Source organism: Neoarius graeffei, chromosome 8, assembly GCF_027579695.1.
Source record: "Neoarius graeffei isolate fNeoGra1 chromosome 8, fNeoGra1.pri, whole genome shotgun sequence".
NCBI classification, from domain to species: Eukaryota; Metazoa; Chordata; class Actinopteri; order Siluriformes; family Ariidae; genus Neoarius; species Neoarius graeffei.
The window spans coordinates 14116609-14138097 of record NC_083576.1 but is presented as its reverse complement, the minus strand read 5'-3'; the positions used below and the strand labels follow the sequence as shown (position 1 = coordinate 14138097).

At 42.8% G+C, this 21489-nt stretch overlaps 1 protein-coding gene across 1 annotated transcript; it reads left to right on the top strand.

Annotated features, from left to right (window-relative positions):
* The first annotated feature begins 2880 nt into the window (after nt 1–2880).
* On the top strand, nt 2881–21124 carry tbc1d10c (TBC1 domain family, member 10C). The gene is made up of 10 exons (XM_060927329.1): nt 2881–2988; nt 3238–3353; nt 6682–6781; nt 6886–6993; nt 9385–9491; nt 10261–10375; nt 13888–13953; nt 14048–14237; nt 14317–14477; nt 17877–21124. The coding sequence occupies exons 2-10, from the start codon at nt 3241–3243 to the stop codon at nt 20691–20693; spliced, it is 3777 nt and encodes a 1258-aa protein (XP_060783312.1). The 5' UTR covers nt 2881–2988; nt 3238–3240; the 3' UTR covers nt 20694–21124.
* The last annotated feature ends 365 nt before the right edge of the window (nt 21125–21489 follow it).

The following is a 21489-nucleotide window of genomic DNA, read 5'->3' as shown; positions in this document are numbered from 1 at the left end:
TATCCGTATTGGTGAGATTACTTCTGGAGCCATTTTTCCAGGCCTGGACCTGATCCGATAAAACATCTGACCAATCAGGTAATTGTTTACATGTGACATTGTTTAAGCATATGCTATTTTCCCCAGGCATCTTTGTACATCCTTGCTGCATCATAAAGTCATGGAATACGGATTCACAGAAAATAAAAAATATAATACAAAGCACGGCTCTTTGTATTATGTGATTTTCCGTGAAATATCAATAGTAAATTGATAAAAATATAAATGCAGGTAAGGTATTTTAATTATGAACTTCAGCAGTCCAAACATTTGTTTTAGACTTTTTAATTTTTTATCCGTGATGCAGGGTGGCACGGTGGTGTAGTGGTTAGCGCTGTCGCCTCACAGCAAGAAGGTCCTGGGTTCGAGCCCCGTGGCCGGCAAGGGCCTTTCTGTGTGGAGTTTGCATGTTCTCCCCATGTCCGCGTGGGTTTCCTCCAGGTGCTCCGGTTTCCCCCACAGTCCAAAGACATGCAGGTTAGGTTAACTGGTGACTCTAAATTGACCGTAGGTGTGAATGTGAGTGTGAATGGTTGTCTGTGTCTATGTGTCGGCCCTGTGATGACCTGGCGACTTGTCCAGGGTGTACCCCGCCTTTCGCCCGTAGTCAGCTGGGATAGGCTCCAGCTTGCCTGCGACCCTGTAGAACAGGATAAAGCGGCTAGAGATAATGAGATGAGATGAGATCCGTGATGCATCATACGTATGAAATCGGTAACCAATCTGTAATATACTGAAACGTCTGTAAACTATTAGCATCCGAGATGCATCCAAATTAAAATCCGGAACCACTCCGTATTTTGAATCCTTTTTTATTATATTTCCTTAGTCCGTGACCTATCTGTATTATATCAACCACCGGAGTGTGTACATGGGTTGTTTTGAATTCAAGCTGTACAGTATGACCCGGAATAATGTGCTACTACTTGGATAAAAACTTCCATGACTATTCCTAAGTTGCATGCATTTATTTCCTTGAGTGGCAGGACCAAGCGAGATTATAGTGGGGATTATAGTTGTGGTGTTTCTGCTCCAGACTGGAACTAAATTCAGGCAGAGGTATAGTCATAATTGTAGTTATAGGTATAGTTATCGGTGTTGTGGGACCGGGCCCTTAGTATCGCCAATCCTACATGGACCTATGGAAAACACGTGAAACTCCACCGAGACAGCAGCCCAAGCTCAAGATCGAACCAAGAATCCTGACAATGCTACCTGATGTGCGACCGCACTACCCAGGCTTAATCAGTTATCAAGAAATTTGGTGAAAATACCTAGAACACTCCAATGATGCTTTCAACCAATGTATTTATTAGGCCTGCATGAAATTTGAATAAGAGTACAGAGGTACTGTATTGTGACAGTTGAGGAGGCAAGGCAACACTGGTCCAGAGATGTTTATTACTTTCCTGGCTTATTTGTCAGGAAGAGTAGAGCAGACATAAGACATCACAATACAATACAGGGAAACAGACAAAGAATGAAGAAAGTTTAACATTTAAATAATATTGGCTGCCTTTTTTTCGTGGTATATCAGATATATTCCATTTGGCTAGCATGATATTGGATGAACAAGTCGCTGAATGGAATATATCTGATATACCACTAAAAAAAGCCAGCCGATATCTCTTATCTCATCTCATTATCTCTAGCCGCTTTATCCTGTTCTACAGGGTCGCAGGCAAGCTGGAGCCTATCCCAGCTGACTACGGGCGAAAGGCGGGGTACACCCTGGACAAGTCGCCAGGTCATCACAGGGCTGACACATAGACACAGACAACCATTCACACTCACATTCACACCTACGGTCAATTTAGAGTCACCAGTTAACCTAACCTGCATGTCTTTGGACTGTGGGGGAAACCGGAGCACCCGGAGGAAACCCACGCAGACACGGGGAGAACATGCAAACTCCGCACAGAAAGGCCCTCACCGGCCACGGGGCTCGAACCCGGACCTTCTTGCTGTGAGGCGACAGCGTGAACCACTACACCACTGTGCCGCCTATTATTATTATTATTATTATTATACATGCACATTTGTTTTGGGGGCGGCACGGTGGTGTAATGGTTAGCGCTGTCGCCTCACATCAAGAAGGTCCGGGTTCGAGCCCCGTGGCCGGCGAGGGCCTTTCTGTGTGGAGTTTGCATGTTCTCCCCGTGTCCGCGTGGGTTTCCTCTGGGTGCTCCGGTTTCCATCTAAATTGACCGTAGGTGTGAATGTGAGCGTGAATGGTTGTCTGTGTCTATGTGCAGCCCTGTGATGACCTGGCGACTTGTCCAGGGTGTACCCCGCCTTTCGCCCGTAGTCAGCTGGGATAGGCTCCAGCTTGCCAGCGACCCTGTAGAACAGGATAAAGCGGCTAGAGATGAGATGAGATATTCAACACTCATTCTCCATTGGGTAGAGTGACGTAATACACGTAGGATAAGCGATATGCTAACAATATTGCATGCTCTCAAACCAAATGAACGAAACCTGCTAGAAGGGAACAGAACACATGTTTTTATTGCACCGAAAAAGTCTCCTGTATGCATAATAATAGATCATATTATAGTACATTCAATGATAGTTGAATCAATTTTGGATGGAAAGTGTCAACGTGTTTTTTTTTCACTCGTTTACTCTTGAATGCAAACACATTTTTATACTCCTACACATACATTTAATCTCAAACTCTTGCTACAGGTTTAATTCTCAACTATTCGGATTACCAATCCCATCATAGATTAAATTTACTAGCTTTACTCTGATCACATCCTTTAATCCTTTCACTCATGGCTTGTTTGTGAACTTTCCTCAAGCATGTGCACACACACTCTCTCTCGCTCTCTCTCTCACACACACACACACACAACCCCTACAGCGGAAGTATTATTTTTTTTCAGTTCTGTCTTCCCTCCCATAGCAGCACAATTACACCTTATAGTTAGACAGTTGCATCCGAAGGTAAGTACTTTCTTGTAAGAATGTACGGTAATTCTTACATTTTTCATTTTCATCTTCAATTTCCCAAAACCAAGCTGTACAACTCGCACACAAACACACACACACACACACACACTTGAGCAAGAGAAATGATGCAGAGGATGTGAGCTTTAGGTGTGTCGAAACAGCTCAGTCATCACTGTGAGAAAAGTAATTAATATTCGTGTTAATTTTCTTGCTCCTGAGTTGAAATTTCTCTCTTTCTTTCAGGTGATGTCTCTCCGTTCAGACCAGCGAGAAGATGGAGAGAGCACCTCCGGCTCCTCAGAGGCTAAAACAGACCGTTATGGATTCCTACTTGTTAATGGAGACTTGAATAACGATAGGTCAGTGTTACCACACACGCGCACACAGAGTGTGTAAGAGCTGGGTGTTCAGCTTAGTGTGTGTGTGTGTTCAATAAGGAATTTTTGTAAACTTGTTCTCAACCGTCATCTACCATTGCTTTCTCTGCTGCTCTCAACATCCTGCCACATTACCATGGTGATATTGGCCCTGTCAGAGTGTGGTTTCCTGTTGTGTGCATGTGTGTGTGTGTGTGTTAGGGTGTTTATTATGGCAGTTGTGCTTTGTCCTCTGATAATCTCAGAGATTTACATTTAAAGGCAGTTTGCTGCAAGGAACGATGTAAGCGTAAAGGTCAAATGTCAACAGTTTGGGAGAGAAAACATACAAATCTGTCCTGATGGAAATGGAAATATATTGCAGTATACTTTCTAACATATTGACCCATATGTAGATGTGTGCAAAAGTTTGCATACATCTCTGTTTTTTGTTTTTTTGGCTGTACAGTCAAAATATTACAGCAACTGTTATCTTTATTTGAAATATTTAGCAAGTTTATTCAAAATTTTGCATTCCTGCTGACATGCTGTCGTTATGTCATAGTTTGTTCTAGTTTATTTAAATATGCCCCATTGCAACATTCCTTTGTGGATAATGAGATCACAAGGTGATACGGTGGTGTAGTGGTTAGCACTGTTGCCTCACAGCAAGAAGGTTCTGGGTTCGAGCCCAGTGGTCGACGAGGGCCTTTCTGTGTGGAGTTTGCATGTTCTCCCCGTGTCTGCGTGGGTTTCCTTCGGGTGCTCTGATTTCTCCTACAGTCCAAAGACATGCAGATTGGGTTAATTAGTGGCTCTAAATTGACCGTAGGTGTGAATGTGAGTGTGAATGGTTGTTTGTGTCTATGGTGGGGTTTACATTAGACCGTATCAGCGGATCATCAGATTAACGTTTTTAAAACGATTAGCGTGCACACAGCAACACCAATACACGGATACGCTCGGCTCCGCAGGCATCCTGCGCTCCAAATCACTCTGCCCTGAACAGCGAGCGCCCTCTGGAGGGTGTGCACTCCGGCCCTGCGCAGCTCACAGAGCGCGCGAGTGGAGCGCACGAGCAGTGATTCGGGACTGAGCCGCTGTGTGTGTGATCTCAGTGCATATCACTTACCACTTGCAAGTGGAAGGATGGCAAGCCTAAAGACAATCATAACTACACAATGGGCAGTATTTGCATCAGTATTTGCAGTATTTTCATACTTTTATACTCTTTAATGAAAGGTGATACAAGGCGGAAGTCCGCGCCGTTTTTCAGCAGTCGCGTCACATGACCAACGCCAGCGAATCAGGAAGGTGGATGTCACAGTGACGTTGTCCAATGACGACGCCAGCTAGAGCTCAGCACAGCGTATCCGCATATTCTCAATGTTTACACAGCACCGGACCACACACGATTTGGATTGAATACGTGGACGCTGGCGGATTCCCGTTTCCCGGCGTTTCCAGGCGGTTTAATGTAAACGGACAGTGCATCCGCGAAGAAAACGAGACAGATACGGTCTAATGTAAACTTGGCCTATGTGTCAGCCCTGTGATGACCTGGCGACTTGTACAGGGTATACCCCGCCTCTCGGCCATAGTCAGCTGGGATAGGCTCCAGCTTGCCTGCGACCCTGTACAGGATAAGTGGTTATGGCTGGCTGGCTGGATTTGAAACAAGCAACATGTTTACTTTAAACATAGGGTATCGAATTCAACTCATTTTAGAGGTTGGGGTGGGGGACTGGAGAATGCAGAGGAAATCCAGAAGGACACAGGGAGGCAAGCAGGCAATTATCTGAGTTCAGGATCATTTGTGGGATCCTGGAGTTGTGGAACAGCAATGCTCCCTGCTGTAAAAAAACAACAACAAAAAAACGCTATAGAGTTGCAAAAATGCCAACCGCAGGAAACCTGATAAAGTCACATTAAATGTTTAGTTGAATTCATGGTTTTGTGGTAAGGGAATGCAAACCTTTGCACTGTGTGTATATAAATATATGTACATACTGTATATGTGTACAGTATAACATTTAGTCATGTAATTTTTTTTATTTGTCAGTAATGTCAGTACTGACAGATTTGTCATAATGTCAGTATCATCATAATGTCATTTTGTCATAGATTTGTCAGTAATGTTATTGTCAGATTTTTCGTAATGTTAGTAACGTCATTATTATCATAGATTTATCATAATGTAAGTACTGCAGTAGATTTGTCAGTAATTTCATTATTGTCATAATGTCCTTATCATCATAGATTTGCCATAATGTCATTTTGTCATAGATTTGTCAGTACTGTCATAGAATTGTCAATAATGTTATTGTCAGATTTTTCGTAAAGTCAGTAATGTCATAGATTTATCATAATGTAAGTATTGCAGTAGATTTGTCAGTAATTTCATTAGTGTCATATATTTGTTAGTCATGTCAGTATTGACAGATTTGTCGTAATGTCAATATCATCATGTATTTGTCAGTAATATAATGTAACATAGCCTTGTCATAATGTCAGTATCATCATAGATTTGTTAGTAATGTCAGTATTGACAGATTTGTCAGAATGCCAGTATCATCATGTATTTGTCAGTAATGTAATGTAACATAGACTTGTCATAATGTCAGTATCATCATAGATTTGCCATAATGTCATTTTGTCATAGATTTGTCAGTACTGTCATAGAATTGTCAATAATGTTATTATTGTCAGATTTTTCGTAAAGTCAGTAATGTCATAGATTTATCATAATGTAAGTATTGCAGTAGATTTGTCAGTAATTTCATTATTGTCATATATTTGTTAGTAGTGTCAGTATTGACAGATTTGTCATAATGTCAGTATCATCATGTATTTGTCAGTAATGTAATGTAACATAGATTTGTCATAATGTCATAGAATTGTCAATAATGTTATTATTGTCATAGATTTTTCGTAATGCCAGTAATGTCACTATTGTCATAGATTTATCATAATGTCAGTATTGCAGTAGATTTGTCAGTAATTTCATTATTGTCATAGATTTGTCATAATGTCAATATTGTCCTGTATTTGTCAGTAATGTCAGTATTGTCATTATTGTGAGATATTTCTAATGTCATTATTGTGATCAATTTGTCAGTAATGGCATTATTGTAATATAATTGTCAGTAATGTCCTTATTGTTATATATTTATCATAATGTCAATATTACAGTAGATTTGTCAGTAATTACATTATTGGCAGAATGTCATTATTGCCATACATTGTGTGTGCGTGCATACCACAAAGAGCAGTAATAAGCATACTTGAACCTTACAACAATATTGTTTACATGCTGTACTTGTGTCACCAGCAGTGATGACCCCTGTCCCGAGTTGGTGAGACATCGTGAAATGAAATGGATAAACCTTATGAGCCAGTGGGATCATGTTCTAGAGAAGAAGCACAGCAAGGTATGTTTGTGGGGCAAAAGACAGAAACATCCACAATTTATCAATCATCACACTCTCAGAAACCCCAAATCTCCTTCATCATCCTCATCCTCTCTTGGCTACAGATCAAAGCTAAGTGTCAGAAGGGCATCCCAGCGTCTGTGAGGTCCAAGTGCTGGCCCCTGCTGTGTGGAGCAAAACAGAGGAAAGAGAATAACAAAGATCTCTACAAAGTAAGTGAATATGTTAGTGAGCAATCGAGAAAAGAAAAGGAAATAGTTACTGGCTGTCTGTACATCTTTTCAGACATTTTACTATCATTATTCTAGAAAACATCTTTCTCCATGGTCGTCACATGATGCAGTTCAGCTCACATAATTATCCTGATTTCCATGTACCTACAACCCCAATTCAAAAAAAGTTGGGACAAAGTACAAATTGTAAATAAAAACAGAATGCAATGATGTGGAAGTTTCAAAATTCCATCTTTTATTCAGAACAGAACATAGATGACATATCAAATGTTTAAACTGAGAAAATGTATCATTTAAAGAGAAAAATTAGGTGATTTTAAATTTCATGACAACAACACATCTCAAAAAAGTTGGGACAAGGCCATGTTTACCACTGTGAGACATCCCCTTTTCTCTTTACAACAGTCTGTAAACGTCTGGGGACTGAGGAGACAAGTTGCTCAAGTTTAGGGACAGGAAGGTTAACCCATTCTTGTCTAATGTAGGATTCTAGTTGCTCAACTGTCTTAGGTCTTTTTTGTCGTATCTTCCGTTTTATGATGCGCCAAATGTTTTCTATGGGTGAAAGATCTGGACTGCAGGCTGGCCAGTTCAGTACCCGGACCCTTCTTCTACGCAGCCATGATGCTGTAATTGATGCAGTATGTGGTTTGGCATTGTCATGTTGGAAAATGCAAGGTCTTCCCTGAAAGAGACGTCATCTGGATGGGAGCATATGTTGCTCTAGAACCTGGATATACCTTTCAGCATTGATGGTGTCTTTCCAGATGTGTAAGCTGCCCATGCCACATGCACTAATGCAACCCCATACCATCAGAGATGCAGGCTTCTGAACTGAGCACTGATAACAACTTGGGTCGTCCTTCTCCTCTTTAGTCCGAATGACACGACGTCCCTGATTTCCATAAAGAACTTCAAATTTTGATTCGTCTAACCACAGAACAGTTTTCCACTTTGCCACAGTCCATTTTAAATGAGCCTTGGCCCAGAGAACACGTCTGCGCTTCTGGATCATGTTTAGATACGGCTTCTTCTTTGAACTATAGAGTTTTAGCTGGCAACAGCGGATGGCACGGTGAATTGTGTTCACAGATAATGTTCTCTGGAAATATTCCTGAGCCCATTTTGTGATTTCCAATACAGAAGCACGCCTGTATGTGATGCAGTGCCGTCTAAGGGCCCGAAGATCACGGGCACCCAGTATGGTTTTCCGGCCTTGACCCTTACGCACAGAGATTCTTCCAGATTCTCTGAATGTTTTGATGATATTATGCATTGTAGATGATGATATGGTCAAACTCTTTGCAATTTTACACTGTCGAACTCCTTTCTGATATTGCTCCACTATTTGTCGGCGCAGAATTAGGCGGATTGGTGATCCTCTTCCCATCTTTACTTCTGAGAGCCGCTGCCACTCCAAGATGCTCTTTTTATACCCAGTCATGTTAATGACCTATTGCCAATTGACCTAATGAGTTGCAATTTGGTCCTCCAGCTGTTCCTTTTTTGTACCTTTAACTTTTCCAGCCTCTTATTGCCCCTGTCCCAACTTTTTTGAGATGTGTTGCTGTCATGAAATTTCAAATGAGCCAATATTTGGCATGAAATTTCAAAATGTCTCACTTTCGACATTTGATATGTTGTCTATGTTCTATTGTGAATACAATTTCAGTTTTTGAGATTTGTAAATTATTGCATTCCGTTTTTATTTACAATTTGTACTTTGTCCCAACTTTTTTGGAATCGGGGTTGTATATTTTGTTCCCCTATTTACACCTAGGGGAAATTTAATTTCACCAATCCACCAAGTAGTGAACATAGTAGGTGTGAGGGAACTGGAGAACCTGAAGGAAACTGGCGTTCCCACAAAGAGAGCCACCAAGCAGTGAGGCTTGGCAACAACAAATCCAAACTCTGGATTATCCAGATACAGATAATCTTGAGTTTGGATTTGTTGCCAAGCCTTACTACTTGGTGGATCTCTTTGTGGGAACGTTCACAAAGTTCTACATAGAACCCAACAGTAATTAACCATCCAAAGAACCCTTGAGGTTCTTCAAATTGTTGCAGTTGCTTGCAAAACATCCGTTTCCTCCTTTGTCCAATAAACTTAATTTGGGTTGCTTGTGTTTTGTAAACAAAATGTTGCTGCCCCCAAGTCCCTGATGTCACTAGTTGTTGGTGCTGGAACCAGTCAAGAACTGTTTGTTTTAGCATGGAAACAAGCGAAACAGTTCCAGATTAGACAACAGTGAAATGCAGCTCCTGGTTGACAGGGTTAGAGTAGCAAAATACCTTTCGTTTCCCATGACTTTTTGACCTGTTAGTTCAAGTTTGTCTTTCATTCCTCTGGTAATTTCTCTCTGTAAGGTTCTGGAGTCATCCCCGGGTCAGCAAAGTTGGATTGATGTCATCAAGAGAGATACAGACAGACAGTTTCCCTTCCATGAGATGTTTCAAACCAAAGACAGCCATGGGTAAACACACTCTTATTCTCTATCCTTCTCCTTCTTCCTTAATCATCATTCATGTCTCTGTTCTGACAAACCACCAGCTACCAAAACACAGGCCGTGCTTTTGAAACTGGTACATGATAATGATTTGCCATTACTACATTTTTTCACACCTTACAAAGAAAGTTAGAAAATCACAAAGGAAGATGGGCAGTCCAGAATTCACAAACTTTGTGTCTGAAATTGAGATCATATATAGTATTTCAATTAAACTGATTCACACCAACTCAGCCTGTGTTTTAACAGCATCCATCCATCCATTATCTGTAGCCGCTTATCCTGTCCTACAGGGTCACAGGCAAGCTGGAGCCTATCCCAGCTGACTACGGGCGAAAGGCGGGGTACACCCTGGACAAGTCGCCAGGTCATCACAGGGCTGACACATAGACACAGACAACCATTCACACTCACATTCACACCTACGGTCAATTTAGAGTCACCAGTTAACCTAACCTGCATGTCTTTGGACTGTGGGGGAAACCGGAGCACCCGGAGGAAACCCACGCGGACACGGGGAGAACATGCAAACTCCACATAGAAAGGCCCCCATCGGCCACTGGGCTAGAACCCAGGACCTTCTTGCTGTGAGGCGACAGTGCTAACCACTACATCACCGTGCCGCCTGTTTTAACAGCATGGGATTTTTTATTTTTTATTTTTGGCAGGGGTTACAGTGAAACTAATACAAATGTCTGGGGTTTTTTTCTATTTCTTTCTGCTTCCATGTGAGAAGTCAGCAGGGCTTGTTGCAGGTTCTGAAGGCGTACACTCAGTTTCGGCCTGACGAGGGGTACTGCCAGGCACAGGGTCCTGTGGCAGCAGTGCTACTAATGAACATGCCCATGGAGGTACATATCTGCAATCAGAAACTTGGCTATATAATGAAATTTAAGACTATTTAACAGTTATTCCACGAAATCAAGTCGTACGTGAGCTGATAGCTGACGAGACACGTAGCACCTAGTTGGCTATAAGCCATGTACGACGAGATTGAGTGGAATAACTGTTTTATTCTATCCACATTCACTGGATTTTGAGAAACAGAACATTTTGATTTTGATTTTTTGCAAATTCAATAAATAAAAACTTTATACAAAACGTCCGACAAAATCATTTCCGCTTAGAATGTAAACAAACCAGCGAAATGACAGTAGCAATTTGTGAAAAATGCGATAATAATAATAATTCTTGAATTAAAAAAAAATATATATATGTTCTTACCATCAAATACTTTTATTCCATATTTTGTTGCTTTTTTTTGTATTTTTGGGAAGTTTTGTTTTCAAGTAGAGTTTTTATTTCGTACTTGGTTACTTCAGCAACACACTTCGCCATTTTGTTGTTTTTGTTCTTCTTCTTTAGGTTTTTTGGTGGTTGGCAAATCAACTTAAAAATTCATTACCGCCACCGACTGGGCTGGAGTGTGGAACAGGAGATATCAGGGAAATAAAACTATGTTCTTTTAGTTATTTCTGTTTCTTTTAAATACTTGATAACAAAGCCGCCATTTTGTTTTCCTCTACTCACGGTATATGAGCTGATAGCCTAGTAGTAGAGTAACCAATCAGAGCGCACGATTGCTCATATCCAGTGAATATGGATAGAATAATTATGTATATACAGATTGGTGACAAATTAATGGAAATTATGACTCTGTTATACTGTGGGGGGCATTTATTTTTGATGGTATGGTTTGGGTCCAATTGTCCCATTAGATGGAAGCATCAGTGGAAATCAGTGCATACTTATTTTGATTGATCACCATCCTGAAGGAAGTGGTACCTTCCAGGATGACACTGCCCCCATCCACAGGGCATGAGGGCTCACTGATTGGTTTGTTGAGGATGAAAATAATGTAAAGCACATGCTATCGTTTTCACATTCATTAGATAGCTCAGTTGAACACCTATGGGAGATTTGAGTCATGTTTTAGGCCCTGTCCACACGGCAACGGATTCAGGTGAATCTGATAAAATTGTTTATCGTTTCGGCCTGGCGTCCACACGGCACCGGCGTTTTGGGTGCCCCAAAACGAAATCTTTTGAGAACGGGTTCCAGAGTGGAAAAATCTGGCAACGGCCCCGTTGCGAAGTCGTCTGGATGAGTAGAACGGATTTGTTTACGATGACGTCACAGCCACATGACTGTCAGTGCTTCACGCCGGGTAGAAGTGTAACGAACTCGATGCGAGTTGTCAACAAATCCTATAACTTGGTTCATGAAACGCGCTTACAAAATATTTTCACTGTGAATATTTATTGTGTAATGGTGCAAAGTGAGAGAGAGAGAGAGAGAGTGAGAGAATATCCCTTAGGGCAGAGTCAATCCCGCCAGCAAAAATAGGGAAAAAAAGGAGCGATCTCACCTCTTCAGATGTTGGTTTAAGTCCAACAATACATTCCTCAAAAAGGGCGTAGAAGAACAAAGTAATCCATCAACGTGTAGCATTCAATTTATTCCGGACCATTAAAGAATTCTGGAGGATATCAGAATGTTGGCGCACCGGCTTCCATCTACCCCCGTTCATTCCTCTCTCTCTCCATCTACCCCCGTTCATTCCTCTTTCCGCGTCTCCATTCAAAAAACGAGCACGTGATTTAAAGGGACTATAGTCATAGGATAGGGACTGAGAAAGTGTGTGCGTGTGACAGTGACAGGGATAGTCACTGTGCGCATGCGCAGTTATGCGCATGTGTCTACTTCTATTGTTCTGGTGTCTCCGATGGGACCGTCTTACAGCGCACGTAGAGGTGTGGCATGTGTATTGCATCATTTTCAGCAAGCGTTGTGTTGCCATATGAACCTGATATTTTACTGATCCGTTGCCCATGTGGACGCGATATTTAAAAAAAAAAATCTCGTTGCCGTTGTCGTGTGAATATAGCCTTAGACAGCGCTCCTCATAAAAACACCAATGAATGGAAGTATCTTGTGGAAGAACAGTGTTCATCCCCTCACTTACACTCCAGAGACTTGTAGAGTCCATTGCTGGGTTTCATGTGACGTCATATCCGCCTCATTAGTTATTCAAAACTTTAGCTGGTGGTCTACCAAAGCTCAGTTGACAAAGTGTTTGTACGGAGAAGGTGCGTTGCTTTAAGTTGTTTGAATTAATCAAACTGTGAAACTGATAAAAGTTTCTTCAGGGTTCCCCGTGAACTAATAAAAAAGGGTGAACGAATACAGGATTTCACAAAAAGACGCCGAGAAAGGTGGCTTTTGAACCTCTCACTGAAATCGAAAGGAACCGAGTCGAAGCATGCTTGAGTTTGCAGTGATCACTTGGTGAAATATTTGTATTTCCCTCTCAGCTACGGCCTTAGTGTTTTCCAAGTACTTTTCTTGCTATGTGTCGTTATTTTACAGTACTTTTTTAAAGTCACGAAGCGCTAAAGTCTCCAGCTGTTTCTTTGTTTACTCCCCACAAAGTCTATATGCATGAAGGTCGCGACAAAATTCTTACCCAGCCATACAGTTACAATGCGCCGTGATCACTTCTTCTCCGTCTTGTTTAACTAAGATCCAGGTCTTTAAAAGGGTTTCTGATGATCTTTGCGAATGATTTACCTCAGAGATAAGAGCCAACACAAGTGAGAATCCAGCAACCTGTTGTTTGTTTACACTTCAACTTGCAGCGCTTCGTTGTAAAGACGCGAACGAAAAGCTTTAAAAAAAAAACATACACAGGCAAAACCAATCCAGAATTCATTCGGCAGCGACTTGATAGCGAGGTCCTTTACCCAGCCACATACAAAAAAGTTGTAAGCCTCCATACTCTTCCACGCTTTCATCTGTTTTGCGGTGTAGAAGGACATTTGCAACACCAGATAGTTCGAGATGTCGGGGAACTCGACTGAAGGGTAGTTTTCGAGATCGTATGACAAATCCTTCTTTCCCAGACTGTAGGGGTCGATTCCATTGCACATAGCGATCTTCTGAATATATCTAAAGCCAGCAGCGGCTTCTAGAATACGAGCGAACTCTGATACGTTATCGCTAGTTGCTTGCACTACGGCAGCTGTTTAGACCACCAGCTCATCTCATCTCATCTCATCTCATTATCTCTAGCCGCTTTATCCTTCTACAGGGTCGCAGGCAAGCTGGAGCCTATCCCAGCTGACTATGGGCGAAAGGCGGGGTACACCCTGGACAAGTCAGCGGTAAAACCGCTAAGAAAAGTCACAAGACTGAAACCCAGTGCTCATGGTGGTTCAAAACCTTACACTTCCTTTAATTTGTCATCCGTTTGTATGTGTATGATTAGGTTGAGAAGCCTAGATAGTCATTTTATAAAATGCTAATCCAACTGCTAAACTTTGCAATACAACTGCTAATCTTTGAACTTCCTTGACAATTTCAGGAAGCGTTCTGGTGTTTGGTCCAGATCAGTGAACTCTACCTCCCTGGCTACTACAGCCCTCTGCTGGTAGGGTAGAATTACTACAACTCACAAGTCACAAATGGGGAGAAAATCCAGCATGATACATTTTTATGTTCCATTGTGTTTTCTATATCCACAGGAGGGAGTTTTGTTTGATGCTGCAATTCTCTTTAGCGTGCTAAAAAGGACATGCCCGGCTGCATACAAACACATGCAGAGACAGGGGGTGGAGCCTCTCATGTTTGCCACTGATTGGCTGATGTGCCTGTATAGTCGCCACCTGCCCTTCAACACTTTACTCCGAGTCTGGGACCTCTTCTTCTGCAATGGTGAGGGATGACTGTGATACAGGTTTGACTGTTTCAGCGAGTCTAATACGTGTGTGACTGATATATGTGCATCCTGCAGGTGTACGTGTGCTGTTTCAGGTGGCCGTGGTCTTAGTGCGACGGTGCTTAGGGGAGGCTCGGCAACGGAAAGAGTGTGAGGGCCAGATGGAAACGCTGGAGAGACTGCGGTCAGTTCGGGGGCGTGTCCAACATGAACAAGCTGACGCCTTTATTCAAGAGGTGAGGAATTTGGGTGGGGTTCTCAAACTGGAATAACCATACTTACAGATGCATAGGCTAATTAAAGATTCTAGTAGTTGTCAATAAAATATTGCTTAGAGTAGAAAAACCATCCACCCATTATCTGTAGCCGCTTATCCTGTACAGGGTCATGGGCAAGCTGGAGCCTATCCCAGCTGACTACGGGCGAAAGGCGGGGTACACCCTGGACAAGTCGCCAGGTCATCACAGGGCTGACACATAGACACAGACAACCATTCACACTCACATTCTCACCTACGGTCAATTTAGAGCCACCAGTTAACCTAACCTGCATGTCTTTGGACTGTGGTGGAAATCAGAGCACCCGGAGGAAACCCACGCGGACACGGGGAGAACATGCAAACCCCGCACAGAAAGGCCCTCGTCGGCCACTGGGCTCGAACCCAGAACCTTCTTGCTGTGAGGTGACAGTGCTAACCACTACACCACTGTGCCACAGAGTAGAAAAACCAACCTTTGTAAAACTCCAGTTTCTTTAAACATGCGAAAAAACAAATAATGATGATAACTGAGGGTTGACAGATCTCAGCAAAAGTTTCCAGCCAAACTACATCTCAAAAGACATGGAACTAGTCAAAAATGATTTGCTTTTTTCTCTTGTGCAGGGAAACAAGGTCACCATAGTGCACACGCATTTCTGATTTGAAGTAATATTTAACAGTTATTCCACGAAATCGAGTCGTACATGAGCTGATAGCCGGTGAAGCGCGTAGCACCGAGCTGTCTCTAAGCCATGTACGACGAGATTGAGTGGAATAACTGTTTTATTCTATCCACATTCACTGGATTTTGAAAAACAGAGCATTTTTATTTTTACTTTTTGCAAATTCGATAAATAAAAACTTTATCCGGCGGCACGGTGGTGTAGTGGTTAGCGCTGTCGCCTCACAGCAAGAAGGTCCGGGTTCGAGCCCCGTGGCCGGCGAGGGCCTTTCTGTGCGGAGTTTGCATGTTCTCCCCGTGTCCGCGTGGGTTTCCTCCGGGTGCTCCGGTTTCCCCCACAGTCCAAAGACATGCAGGTTAGGTTAACTGGTGACTCTAAATTGACCGTAGGTGTGAATGTGAGTGTGAATGGTTGTCTGTGTCTATGTGTCAGCCCTGTGATGACCTGGCGACTTGTCCAGGGTGTACCCCGCCTTTCGCCCGTAGTCAGCTGGGATAGGCTCCAGCTTGCCTGCGACCCTGTAGAACAGGATAAAGCGGCTACAGATAATGAGATGAGAAAAACTTTATCCAAAACGGCCGACAAAATCATTTCCTCTTCGGCGGACTTCTTAAAAACCTATCGATGGCTGCACGGATTGACTTTCGTGGTGTTGCTTTTTGTAGAAAGTGCCGTCTTGCTGTAGCCTGCGCCCGCCCATCCTAAGTGTGACGCAACACGGGGGCCTGTTGCGAACTTAGTCTGGCAAGGCAAGCTATCTCCAGCTCTTCCAAGCTCCCGAAAAATCAGGAGCCAATCAACTTTGAGCATCTCCAACGGCCCTGGGTAGAGGCGTGTTCAAGGCAGTGACATAGTAGAACTGCGATCGGAAGCCATAGATTGTTTACAGAATCTATGCTGGAAGCGCTTCATTCACTAGAAACATTACGAACATGGAGCAGCGGCAAGCCTTTGACACAGCGGTAGATGCTGTATTGAAAGCATTCAACGGGAAGTTCTCATTGAAAATGGAGCAAAGAGCAGCCCTGGAGGTATTTATCTTCTTCCTGTTACTCAAGCGGTTTCCGTTGCGTCACATACGTCAGAGGAAAGAGTGATGTGATTGGTTTAAGCTTCGTCACAGCCTTTTCTGGCTTCGACCAGTAGCAAACTGAGGCATTTCAGGGAGGCGGGTCAACCACGCGCTTTGGGAAACGGTTGGGCTTAATATCTTTGCCAGACCAAATGCTCGCAGAGCTTTGAAGTTTTCGTTAGCCAGACTAGTCTTGCTGTTGTGTTGAGGTATAGAATAGCTTTAGACATTTATCTAATTCTTCCTTGGACATTTCAGTTCTGTCATTTCCAAACTTCTTTGAGCTTTTGAACCAGTCTAAAAAAAATTCAACAAATTTTAAAACTGGCGAAATGACAGGAGCAATTTGTGAAAAATGCGATAATTATTCTCATCTCATCTCATTGTCTGTAGCCGCTTTATCCTGTTCTACAGGGTCGCAGGCAAGCTGGAGCCTATCCCAGCTGACTACGGGCGAAAGGCGGGGTACACCCTGGACAAGTCGCCAGGTCATCACAGGGCTGACACATAGACACAGACAACCATTCACACTCACATTCACACCTACGGTCAATTTAGAGTCACCAGTTAACCTAATCTGCATGTCTTTGGACTGTGGGGGAAACCGGAGCACCCGGAGGAAACCCACGCGGACACGGGGAGAACATGCAAACTCCGCACAGAAAGGCCCTCGCCGGCCACGGGGCTCGAACCTGGACCTTCTTGCTGTGAGGCGACAGCGCTAACCACTACACCACCGTGCTGCCTGCAATAATTATTATTATTGAAAAATAAAAAAAGATACATTCTTACCATCAAATACTTTAATTCCATATTTTGTTGCTTTTTTGTATTTTTGGGGTTTTGTTTTCGAGTAGAGGTTTTATTTCATCCTCGGTTGGTTCGGCAAAACACTCCACCATTTTGTTTTTCTCTACTCACGGTATATGAGCTGATAGCCTAGTAGTAGAGTAGCCAATCAGAGCGCACGATTGCTCATATCCAGTGAATGTGGATAGAATAATCCTTTTTATCCTTATTTCATATCGCCAATATCAATTCCATCATCTCCTTTCCCCTGTTCCAGTCTTTGAAATCTTTTATAAAACAGAAATTGTACGTTATACATCAAGTGTACATGGTAGATACACTGTCTGCACTTATAATCCAATCTATGGTGTATTCCTGCCTTGCCTCCAGTGTTCCCAGGATAGACTCTGGATGCACGGCAACTCTTATTGAAGATGCATGAATGAGGTTTAAGCAGACTGAAACTCTTGGACAATCTGCTGTGGGCAGTTAGGCGTCAGGAAAACAGCCCTCATAAACCATAAAGAAGAAATTAATGTCATTTAACAGAACAGGGATTTAAACAATTGTAGTGGATCCAGAGCCTCTACGAGGAAGACTGTATGCAGCCATGGCCCAAAGGGTCGCTGGTTCGATTCTCTGGACCAGCAGGAAAATCCATGGCTGAAGTGCCCTTGAGCAAGGCACCTAAACCGCAATTGTTCCCCCAGGCGCGTGTGCTCGTTGTATGTCGCTCTGGATAAGAGCGTCTGCTAAACACCTGTAATGTAATATATGCCTCGTATATAACAAATCAAAAAACGATTCATTCTCATTCTCTCCTTAATCCTAGGTGTGTTCGGTGCCCCTGTCATTGGCAGATCTCCAGCGCCAGACTGAGAAGGAGTTAGAGAAATGGAGGAAAGAGCACCCAGGCTCGACCTTTGACCCTCGAGATCGTTGCCATGGATATCATATGATATGGGAGAAAGGGAAGGATAGGGAGACGGAGAATGAAAAGAAGGCGAGTCAGAGCGGAAACCTGAGTGCTTCTCTGCTGCGTTCGCACTCATCTCTCTCTCCCGCAATACTTCGTAAAAAATGGAGAAAGAGAGGAAGTAAAGCAGAGACTGAGGACTGGGAGGGACGAAGGCTCTCAAAACAAGACAGTGATGATGAAGAGAAAAGGAGGGCGAGCGTGTGCGGTGTAACCGGAGAGCTACGGGCGAAGACGCACAAGACCTCACAGGAGTTTAGTGCACACTTACAAAAAGACCGTAACACAAGTACAAACACACAGCGTATATCAGTTACGGAAACACTGCCGGGTTCTGATTCGTCAGATCACAATGCCGATGTGTTTGAGGAGGAGGAGGAGGAGGAAGAAAACGATACAGCTGTCACTGCCATCCCATCACACACAGACAGTAGTGAACGTGAAGAAGAAACAAGGCTGCCTTCCAACCTGAAAGAAGATGATTTACAAACAGGTAACAGTCAACAGGAAATAGAAAAACAGCACAGCACTGAGACATGGCAAGATGAACAAGAAAAGAAAGTACAGACTCCCAGAGACGACAAGGAGGAAGAAATTTCAACGCAGCAAGACCAACAAGAGGCTGAAACACAAGAGGAATCGCAACCTTCACAACTAGAGGAAGCGGACGATGCAAGAAACAAACCTGAAGAGGAAACACAAGAAAACAGAAGTAAACAGGAAGAGGAAACTGAAATTAAGTCCTGTAAACCTGAAGAGGAAGTACAGTTTAATATCAGCACACAAGAACAGGAAGTGAATATCACTCAACAGGAAGTGGGAATGGAGGTAAATACTGACACACAGGAACAGGAAATACATGTCTGTATAACGTCATGTGAACAGGAGCAGGAAAATGAAATGAACTGTAAACAGGAAGAGGAAATGCAGATGAGTAGTAGTAAACAAGAAGAGGAAATAGGGACAAATAGGCAAGAACAAGAAGACATACATCTGTGCAGCACTGAAGAGGAAGCAATATATAACAGCAATGAACAGGAAAAGGAAATAAAGATAAAGGGCAGTCAACAGGAAGTGGAAATACAGGAAGAAAAGGAAATAAAGGCAAGCAGCAGTGAACAGGAAGTGGAAATACAGATAGAAACGGAACTAAACGTAAGCAGCAGCGAACAGGAAGAGGAAATACAGGAAGAAAAGGAAATAAAGGCAAGCAACAGCGAACAGGAAGAGGAAATACAGGAAGAAAAGGAAATAAAGTCAAACAACAGCGAACAGGAAGAGGAAATACAGGAAGAAAAGGAAATAAAGGCAAGCAACAGCGAACAGGAAGAGGAAATACAGGAAGAAAAGGAAATAAAGGCAAGCAACAGCGAACAGGAAGAGGAAATGCAGGAAGAAAAGGAAATAAAGGCATGCAACAGCGAACAGGAAGTGGAAATACAGGAAGAAAACCCCCCAGCAAATAGTGATAATGAAGAAGAGAATCTTAAAACATGTCTCATGAATGAAAAAGACCTGGCTAAAGATGAGCAGCAGCAAAAGGAAGATAGCGAACAAAACAATGAATTTGAACAAAGATTGGAAACGGAAGAGGAAATGCATTCAAACGTACAAACTCTAGAAGATCATGAGGACACAGAGGATCACACACCTTCTGTTCAAGAGGAAGATCATGTCAGAGGTGTCCGCTGTGAAAGCAGAAGTAATACAGACGTAGAAATGGCACAGCAAGGGCAGGAAGGTGAAACGGAGCATTCAGAAGAGACGGAAAAGGAGGCACAGATTAGTGATGCACCACGGGAGGAAACGGAGAGAACCATCATGGATGAAGAAAAGAGAAGTAGCAATAATCTCACAGCAGATCCACAGGAATCAGAAACAGCACCATCTTCACCTTGCGTTCCACCAGCGACAGTGATGGAGCATTCTGGAGAATCAGAGACACCACAGGACTCCAACAAGACCCAGGATGAAAGCATGGAGGTTCAGAAAATCTCCACACCTGAGCATGGAGAACCTGAAAGAACCAATGGATCTAGCAATCCAGAGCCTCTACAACCAGACAACAAGGAAGAGGAAACGGGAATAGAGATAAATATTACAGCTGGCTCAAACCCACACCCTCAGCTCCGGCTTCGGAGGTCCTCCAGCTCCCACACCTCCTATCCAACGATCCTCTCTGAGGACACGTTCAGAGAGCCAGACCAAAGCATCAAACAAGAGTCAAAGCCAGAAGAATCAGACACCACACAGCCAACACGAACACAAAGCTCCAAACCCGAGGATCCACAGAAACCACAATCAAAGTCAGGCAAACCCAAACGCCGGGGTCTGTTTCACCGACTCCGGGCTGACACGCCTTCTAAATCCACCATCCCCAAGATCGTCATCCAGGACTTCAGTGAGGGAGAGGAGAAGCTGAGCTCAAAAGAGAGGAGGCGGCGGAGGAGGATGCAGGAGAGGAAAGAAAAGGAGGAAGAGAAGGAGAGGAAGAAGCTCGAGAAAGAGCTGGAGAAGGAAAAGGGGAGGGAGAGGAAAAAGCCTCAGACGAGAGGGAAGAGTTTTCAGGTGCTCAGTAGAAAGCATGACGACAACGATGACGTTTTCTCTGGGAAGAGCGGCTCTCAGACGATCGGACCTAAAAGAACCTCTTACTCTGAGAGCTACTTCTGACGGCAGTGTTTTGTTTTGTTTTTTTGCTAAATGGACTGTAGTACAAGTCATTCGTTTTGCATCAGAGCAAAATAATCCAAGAATAAACGAGGACAGCCCCATCATGATACTGAAAAAATGCTGTGTGCCAAATATTACTGAGTAAGAAGACTGTAACGAACATTGGCCATCAACGTTACCCAAAACTTGGAAACAAATAAAGCTTCAAATAATGTTTATCCCAAACCCCAACCTTGGGTTACGTGAACAGCAAATAGAGCTGATGGAAATGTAAATCATAGCATGTAATAATAATAATAATAATAATAATAATAATGCAATAGTTTAACTTTCTGCTTTATAGAGAAATGCTTGTAAAACTCATTCCTCTTTTCAAAGCAACTGTTAACATCCATGTATATACATCTGATCATTAAAGCAAAATATGCTGATTTTACTTTTTTAATGCTTTACTCTCTATCGTCTGTCTTTAAATCAGAAATTAATGCCAAAGCTGAAAAGCATGGACGTTTATCCAGCCAAGTGTAGTTACTGTACTTATTTACATAAGGGAAAAAAAAAATCACCACAGGGTATGCTGTTAAAGGAAAACAATCAACCCAGGGATGGTGTGGATTATTTTTCTGAAACACCAAATCCCAAAATGTTTTAATTCCATTCTACTTACACCACAACAAACTGCCAACAATTACACTACCGTTCAAAAGTTTGGGGTCACTTTGAAATGTCCTTATTTTTGAAAGAAGAGCACTGTTCTTTTCAATGAAGATCACTTTAAACTAATCAGAAATCCACT